Source organism: Fukomys damarensis, unplaced genomic scaffold, assembly GCF_012274545.1.
Source record: "Fukomys damarensis isolate Sample0158 unplaced genomic scaffold, DMR_v1.0_HiC HiC_scaffold_13, whole genome shotgun sequence".
Lineage (NCBI taxonomy): Eukaryota > Metazoa > Chordata > Mammalia > Rodentia > Bathyergidae > Fukomys > Fukomys damarensis.
In genome coordinates, this window is record NW_022900925.1 from 23,846,510 (window position 1) to 23,855,693 (window position 9,184).

General features: G+C 47.1%; 1 protein-coding gene across 1 annotated transcript in view; it reads right to left on the reverse strand.

Annotated features, from left to right (window-relative positions):
• Nucleotides 1–1,642: 1,642 nt before the first annotated feature.
• Nucleotides 1,643–9,184, reverse strand: part of Aatf (apoptosis antagonizing transcription factor) — a 97,436-nt gene continuing 89,894 nt past the window's right edge. The window contains exon 12 of the mRNA XM_010626797.2: nucleotides 1,643–1,863. Coding sequence (XP_010625099.1) covers nucleotides 1,800–1,863 — 64 coding nt within the window. The 3' untranslated portion in view covers nucleotides 1,643–1,799. The remainder of the gene's footprint in view (nucleotides 1,864–9,184) is intronic.

Below are 9,184 nucleotides of genomic sequence, written 5' to 3' on the forward strand. Positions count from 1 at the left end.
TTTTTTTTTTTTTTTTTTTTTTTTGAGACAGGATCTCACTATGTAGTGAGACTGACCTGTAACTCACTATGTAGCTCAGGCTGGTCTCAAACTCACAGTGATCCTCCTGCCTTAGCTTCCCAAGTGCTGGGATTACAGGCATGTGCTACCATGCCCGGCCAGGCTCTGTATTTTCAAAAGTGGTGAATTTCAAAAGGGGTGAATGTGGGGGACTCAGATTTCTGCTGATCTTCTGGGTAACAGAGGACAAGCTGGAGATTAAGCACTTCCTTGACAGTCAAGTCCAAGAGGCAACTGCTGAGACAAGAAAAACCACCACCGCGCGTGAGCACCACCAATTAACAGAAGCTAGGAAACCCTCTGCCCTATTTGCCCCATCCTGAGCTCAGCAGACACACTTCTGTAAAAACTGATGCAGATTTCACTCAGGACTCATTTGCTTTGGGGTGCAGCCTTTAGGCACCACGGGGCAATCTCCAACGTGAGGCAGTCCCCACTGACACTGAGTCGGCGGCACAGGATTTCTGTGCATGGAAATCTGTCACTCAGTTCTAATATTATTTAAAAAAAAATCAAAACCTGACTCTACAACTGCATTTAGTTGCCTGGATTCAACATTTCTCCTCTCGAAGTAAAAAATTTGGGCAAAGGAGCTGTAAGATATCAGTGGTGGAACACAGGTCACCCATGCACACATTACTTATGCAAGATAATCTCCACTGCATATTGACCACAGCAGGCCAATAAATCCCCCTTATGGGGATTTAATTTCCAGCTTTTGACCTCTGGATGAAAAACAAGTGAATCATCTCCTCCTGCTAGATTTACACCAGAGCTCATCTCAATAAAGTGATTTAGGAATGGAGAGAGTAGGAAAGGACCCTGGGCAAACCTCTGTGAAAGAAGAGATAAAAGAGTCGGAGACCTGTGTTTAGTGGGCAAATAGGCAAATACCACTGAGTTACAGTCCCCTGGGCCAGCTTACAGGTTTTTGCAGATCATCCGAGCTATGACAACACCCACTGAGAGCAGCATCCTGCCCAGAATCACTTCTTTTGGTATTTAAAAGTTAGTATTAGCTGAGTGTGGTGGCACATGTCTGTAATCCAAGTTAGGAGGATGAGGCAGGAAGATTCCAAGTTTGAGGCTAGCCCAGGTAATTTAGCAAGATGTGTCTCAAAATATGAAAAGCTGGGGATGCAGCTTAGTGGTAGAGCGCTTGCCTACTATGTGTGAGGCCCTGGGTTCAATCCCCAGGACTACTAAAAAAGAACCAAAAATAGGGCTGGGAGATCATGTGCTCAGCACCCGTGAGGTACAACTCACACAAAGTAAAATCAGCAAACTCCATGTAAAAGTGCCCCACACATATGATGCAGCAATCCTCTTCTGGGTGTGTTCTGACCCAATGGAAATCCGTACGCACGAGGAAATGCGGCACTGCAACACTGTTCCCAACAGCCCAGTGTGGAAACAACCTAAGCACCGGTTAACGGATGGAGGCATAAACAAAACACAGAGTTTAATACAGCACGAGGCCATTCATTTAACTCTAAAATAGCCCTCCCAACAAATGAGCCACTACTGAGCTCTGAATCAGACTTACTCTCAGAAAAATCACACAAGAAATCACACGTGGGGATGGCAGTGACGATACTCTTTATTTGTGATGGGGAAAGGACACAGGAGGTGGCGGTGTCAGCACACGTACGAGGCACTGATTCCCCATCAGGTCGGGGCTGCCTCCGTTGGGTTGGGACGGTCGGTGTCAGAGTCCTGTGGCAGGGGAACAGGCAACGTCACTCCCCAGGGCTTGTGGCAGGAGGGTTGAGCTGCCCAAAAAGAGATCGATACAACTCTGTCCTGGAGGACAAATGAAGCAAATTGGTTAACTTTTCAAGGTTAAAAAGAAGCTGGGAAATACCCTCATCTATTTCTTCAATTGAAAACACAGCCATGTAATTAAAAAATGCATCTCACAGCTCTTATTCACAAATCCAACAGAAGGAAGAGACCCAGAAGCAGCCAATCAAATAGAGTAAAATATGTAAACAGTCCAGTGGGGCTGGATACCCTGTCTCCAGGGAATGAGTCTTCTGTAGTTTGCCCTTTGCAGACAGGCTCTTCAAGGAAGAAAACAAGACTGAATATTTTAATAGAATGTATGAGACCGCCACACGACGAGGACGATTCAATCACACACGGGATGCAGGGGATATAATTTAGTTTCCATACATTTTCTTGGTCTTGGCAGTACTTGAAAAACAATGAAAATGACCCAGCAACAAGATTCCAATGACGATCCTATGTGCAGCAGTTCAGGAGTAGAACCAAGGTTCTTCACTCCCCGCCCCCTCCTGGGTCTCAGTCGAACAAATTTGATTGGCTAATTTATTTCTAAAGTTGGATTCTGACCTTTAAAACAATTCAAACATGCTAGTATCGTTTTGGGTTTCTGAAAATTGAGTAAATTATCACTTCCAACCTCTCCTTGTTATTAAGTGTAACAATACAACACTGATCTGGCATCTGCCAAGACCTGGGGCCCTTCCGTGCAGGCCGCTCCATAACACTTTCCCCTGCGGGGATCAAGTGGGCAGGCAGTGGGCTGAGGTGATGGGCTGGGGAGCTGGAACCCTAGAAGAAAACTACACCAGCTCTGGTATTTCCAGATCTAACCAAGAATAGACTCTGCCATCTTGTTAAAACATTCTTCCCAAAGTGTTCTCAGTCTGAGAACTTTACAAAAAACCAAAAAACCCAAATAGTTTCTCAGGTGTGAACAAACTATACTAGTACACAAGATCCTATGAGATAAATGACAATGTGAAATAGGAAGAAAAGGACTAAAGGTGTAGGGGAAGTGGGAAGGGTAGGGGAAAGGGAATAAGGGAAAGAAAAAAATAGAAAATGAAAAAATGGAAATAAAGTGTTTGTAAATGGGGAGGGGAGGAGGGGGTGAAGGGAGGGCAGGGACAAGGGGAAAAGATGAGAACCAAGACCTGTCAGGTAAAGGTACAAGATCCCAATGATGAATGTAACTGTGCTGTATACCTAAAATGTACCAATAAACTCAATGAGGACCCCCCCCAAAAAAAACAATCTTCCAAACACATATTTTAGTTTAGTAAGACTTCAACACAAAAAGCTTGCTAGTCTTTCTCAGAGATCACTGTGCTTTGGTTTGGAGAGGAACAGAGGTACAAAAATGAGAAAACTTGGCAATAGCAATAGCATGCCAAAGCTTTTAAAAAAGCAGAAAGTGAAAATCTTGAAGAAGAAACCACAGAAGCCAAAATGTGAACTAGCCTTGTCATGTTGAGGACAGGCAGGGAAAGTGTGGACCAAAAAACACTGGGTCTCCAATTTAATTACGGAAATTCTGCTGTAAGAACTTGATGGCACCTCCTCCTGAACTACCAACCAGCCCAGAGGCCTCTGGACAAAAGGACTCTGGCTCCTCTGTCTCTGTCCTCGGTCTCTGTTCCCTGCTGTCCACATCTGTCGGCCTCGCCCTCCAAAGCCCAGAGCCCAGACAGGAGGCCTGGCCGCAGTGTAAGTGAGCACAGCCTCCCTTCCCAATCACCAGGACAGCAGCAGCCAGGCCCTCACTTCACACTGCGCCTGCCCATTTGCCAAGAAGCACAAGTCTCTCTGGACATTTCAACAACAACAAAATAAATGGCCTGAAGGAGAGAGGGGCCATGACTAAAAGGACAGCATGACTTTAAGACGGCACTGCTGAGGAGAGGGCTATGCCAGGCTCGGCGCCATTCAGCCTTGCTCACCGCGCCAGACCCCGTCATTACCCCGAGCAAACAGAGCAAATGCTTCACTCGGCCGGTGATGCAGCGGTGATGCAGCGCCTGGGCCAAAGGCAGCAGTTCCCGTCTGCAGCGGGGTCCGTGAGTCGGGAGCAGAGAGGGAAATACTGAACCCGTGTTTTGATCGGGCATCATTTCACACTCAGATGTGCAAAGCTGACAAACGCACGCAGCTGCTCCCAGCAAAGCAACTGGGTTTGGTGGGGGAGACTGAAGACATGGATAAGGAAAGGACCGTTCCCAAGCTGCCCTCCTCGCCCAGCACCCAGCGGCTGCTGTGTGCGCCTGCAGAGCACCCCAGCCACCCTGCGCCACCCCTCAGCGACCGGCTGGCATCAGCTCCCCGCTCCCCGCCCTCAGTTGCAGCTCCAGGACAGCTGGGTGACTCTCCTTGGGCCCACAATGCCCGCAGCACGGCCCGCCCCACTGTGCAGGGCGCCAGTGCTGCTGGGCTCTGGCATGGCCGGAAACAGGCTCACAAAACCCTCACTTGTCCCCTCACGCGTATTAGGATGCCGTGTTGTTTTTCAGAGTAAGTTTAAACTGTCACAAGGATATAATTATCAGAATGTTGTGAATATTAACTTTGAAAATAAAAGCCTTATATCCCATTTCTAATGCACCCAATGGAATTGCTATGCACACTCATTTGCCACCCACCATCATTCGCTCAGACAGACACTCTTTAACTTGGAAATCGTACAGCAGTTTTCCTTATAAACTCGTATTTCCATCTGACTTTTCCCTACAGATTTTTGTTCTAATGTAATTGTTTTATGCTTGAAAGTCTTTTATTGATCACTATATTATATTTCTTGGCCACAAAAATAGGTATGTAAATAGAATATTCCTGAAATTTTTGAAATTTAAAAATGGGAATGCAAACATTTTAATTTCTTGAGACAATAACTCTCTTAAGTGATTAAAATGTTTCTTCTGGATTGCATTATCATTATAACTATTTTAGGATGCAAATATAGACAATAATCGTGTTTTATAACTTCAGTAAAAGTGTACTATAAATTTGTAAAATGTTATTAGAAATGCACCTAGTTATATAGATAAAGCTTTTCTTCCATTTGCTCATGGGTCTGTCTATGCATATTACTTATTAGCAGAACGAAAAGGGTTCAGCAGCAATTCTATCTGGTTTTTTGTATTTTGGGGCATAGCTGTATGTACTGCAAAGTCCTGTCATAAGAGAAAGGAGATAAGGATAGGAGTTTTGTCATAAGAATGTCACTTGATTCTTCTCATTCTTTCTGAGTTACTGTATATAGCAATTCCCTCCCCAAAACCCCACACAGTGACCTTCCACTGAAAATTGCTTTTAATCATCTACCAGCTCACAACCAACATTCTCCTGCAATTTGGTTAAAGATAAAGACCTGGGGCCCGGGAGTTAGCTCAGTGGTGCCACCACCTGCTCTTGCAAGCACAAGGTCCCAAGTTCAATCCCCAGTACCAAAACATAAAAATAAAAGACCTAGAGCCCATCTGACCTCCAAGGGAGACCTCTCACCCAGTCCTTGGGTGTTTCTTAGCCCCCTTACTCATCCCAATGCCCTATGCTTGTGTCCTAGCTCACCCTGCCCAGGGCCGGGCCACCTGCTGCTCACCTGGACAGCGACTCCATGGCTACTTTCTCCTGGGAAAGTGTTTGTGCACTGGGACCAAGACGGCGTCCTGATGGGGCCACAGAGCTTTCCCCAGGCACTAGACCTGGGGTCAGCGCTGAGGGAAAGACCAAAACATCTGAGAATAAACAAACTGGGTCCAAAGCCCTTATGCCATCCCAAGGAAAACAAAATGGAAACTAGGCAACCAAAAGGGGCACCAGGCCGGGCTGGCTGCTTCTAGGGCAGGCACAGTTCCCCTCTGGTGCCTACCTGACTGGGCCTGGCTGTGCAGAGGGGCTGCACCATCCATCCCTCAGGTTAACCCTGTCTCCATCCGATTCACCAGGCCAAGAGCAGAGTTTAAGGCTTCGGGCCCCCTTAAGGCTATGCATAATGAACTTGGGCTTCTTAACAAAAAAATACACAACTCCTGCTCCGATCACATTAGGACTCCCGGCTCTGGAGCACTGGTCTTAAATGCTTTGTTCCCCTTCCCCTTACACTCGAGCTCTCTGTGGCCAGTGGGAACGTCCACTGTGGAAAGTACATTAATGTTGGTATCATAGAGGAGAATAAGCGACAGTGTAATTAACAGGATGTGCACCTAAGGTAGAAGGTCGATAGAGGGGTTCTTCCTTGAATTAAAATTTAACTCACCCTTTATTGCAACCTACAAAAGCAAGTAATGAGCACTAACATTTTTATTTCTTTTAAACTGTCATTTAGGCTGTAGAGGGGATAATTACCTATCTCTAGTATAGTAAGGTTTTATAACCCTTAGTGAGGCATTTTCTAATTTAATATTTTTACTATATTATCATAAAACCTGTTTCTGGGAAAAAAAATGATCATGGATTAGCAGCCATCTTCCATAAAGACAAGATGTGTGTGTGTAAGCGTGTTAGGATCTGGCTTATTTATTGTGTGATTCTTCCGAAGAGACTCAGGTTAGGCACCGTGTAGCTGGCTGGGAGCTGCAATTGCTTCCGTGGTGGGAGGTTTTACACGGCCCTAAATAAAATGGGGCTGCACGTGTATAATAACGCGGTCCCCAGACAGAGGCGCGCACCCAGTTATGTTCCCTCCGTTCCACACGTGCGCTCCTCGCAGGACTGCAACACAGATCATTGTCTTTCATGATGTTATTTGGGCAAACAGCACAGAGGAGCATATTAAACCTGCAAATGATCTGTGTGGGACTTTCAATTTGCTAGGTCAGTAGCTTGCGGCATCGGGGACTCTGAAGGAATTCTACCGTCTGCTCCGGAAGAGAACTCTACTCCTGCGTGGGCCTGGGAGCCCCGGAGTTCAAGACAGCGCTGAGCTGCCACACCTGCGCTGTCTGTGGCCAAGGCAGGCAGACAGCGCAAAGCCAGTGGCCACTGTGTGGCTCCCTAAGGAAGCCCGTGCGGCCTCCTGTGTGCCCTACGGCCCCTGAGCAAGCACGACACCCAGTCCTCTAAACGTGTCAGGGGAGACAAAAATGTTGCTCTCCTAGGTGAAATTACACACGTAACTTGCCTTTAGTAAATCTGAAATTGTTCATCTGTTGCTGTAGGGAGAGAGAGGTGTCCCTAAGTACCTAGAAGACACCCAGCTTGCAACTGGCCTCCTTTCCCCTCCAACCCTCCACCGCTCCTGTGTGCTGCAGGACACACCCTGCGGTACAGTAGCATTTGTTTCTGCCTCGACTCAGTCCCCTCCATACACAGAAGGCAACAAAGCACACGGAGAGGAAGTCAGAGTAGCGGTTCCGGTTCGCCCAGTGTCTGTGTCGAACCTGAGGTGAGGGGCGACAGCGCAGACAGGGTCTTTGTGGAACCAGCCTGGTGTGGTCACTGAAGGCACATGTGTGCTCCCCAAAATTACCAGTGGCGTTAGGCTGTTTTCCTTGTGTTTGTATTGTAATACCTTAAGACCTACAGAAGCTTAAAAATAGATATTTATAGTTCTTGGCCTCAAAGGACAACACACAGAAGTGATAAATTAATAAAACATATGAATGCTTACTTGGACTTTGTTAGCTGTCACGGAGGATTACAGATACCAAAGGCGTAGCCGAGGACAGGCTGGGGAGCTGCGTGTCCCTAGTAAACCTGTCTGGGACGACACACTCCACTGGGAAAGCCACACCAGACCGGACCTACTGTTCTGTTCCTCACCTTGATGGGTCCTTGTCCCTCAGAACCAGGACAGCGCCAAGACTGCTACTTGATGTCTTCTCCTAACTGTGTCTATCCTTTCTGGGTGAACTGGCCTCAGACCCTCCACTGCTCCCAGGAAAGTCTTCCTGCCAGCCCGACGAACCCCTCAGAGTCCTCCAGTTCACTAAAGCCCCGCAGTAAGGCCCTCAGAGCCCCTGTGCCTTTCTCAGCAACACTGGCTGCCCACACAGCTCAGAGCCGGCAGAGGCCTCACTGCTTCCTATATCGTTTTCTTTCCTTCCTTCATCTTTTCTTATTAGCGGTAATAGGTATCCAGGCTCTACCACTGAGCCACCTGCCAGGCCTGCCTCCCATGTTCTGCATGTGTACTTCTGTCGGCTTTCATATAACTCCTCTCTCTTCTGTCTCCAGTCTGCCCAGGCACCCAAGTATCCACTGAGGTGTCATGCCAATTATCACAGGGCAACGGGACCCTCTTCCAGGAAAACACATTCCTGTACCCTAAATGCTTGAGACCAAAGTGGGCCAAAGGACAAAGGCTGTATGCTGCTCTATTTCCCCTTAGCAACGCCTTGAGACTGTGGACAACAACTTTTTTTTGTTATATACTCAATCCAACAGGAAAAGCAAGTTTACTAACAGCAAACAAATCATTTTTACGTGGCAATAGAGCATAGCATATAATGAATGCGCAGGGGCTGTACTCTGGAAACAGTGCTGGCTCTGGTTCTGGTGCAGATCCTTCCCAGACCCGTGACTGAGGTAAACTGCCACCACCATCCTGAGCACCCTGGCCAGCAGGATGGCGACTGCACCTCCTAAAATACACTGTGTTTGGGGCACTAAGTAAAGCCCCCACTGCGTAAGGGGCACGATCATCAGTGATGATGACAAGGGACAGGCACAGCAGCCAAACGCTGGAGCCCAGGTCGTACTGGTTGGCTCCCAACTGACAGGAGACGGGACAGCACCTTCCTGTACCTTTCGTTCCTTCTGCTTGTCTGACCCAAATCCACTGCTCTGTATCAGTGACTTTACAAGTGAGAGAGAGCAAGGTGTTGAGAACATCTCCATGATCTACGAGGGGAAAGATGCTGATCCAGACAGAAGCCAGTGTCCTGTGATGTCACAAGAACGAGACCACAGGCGGGGACACATCAACGCAGATTCTCACGAAGCACGGACATTAGTGGGAAGGCCATCCCCAAGTGCACAATTAGGGTTTTTTTCCCCTTTCTGTTTTGCAGTATTGTGGACTTGACCCAGATCCTTCCCACTGAACTATATGCTCAGTCCTTGTTTTTTCAAGTTTTTTGTTAATTAATAAACACAGTCTCACTAAGATGTTAAATTCACCAAGCTGGGCTCAAATTTGCAATACTCCTGCCTCAGCCTCCCAGACTGCTGGGATTAGAGGTGAGCACCACCACTCCCAGCCCAGACATAGCTCTTATAAGGAGTGAATGCTGGGCAAGATCTGTTATGTAAAGGTACAAGATCCCAATGATAAACGTAATTATACTGTATACTTAAAAAGTACCAATAAACTCAGTGAGAGAAAAAAAAAAAAAAAAAA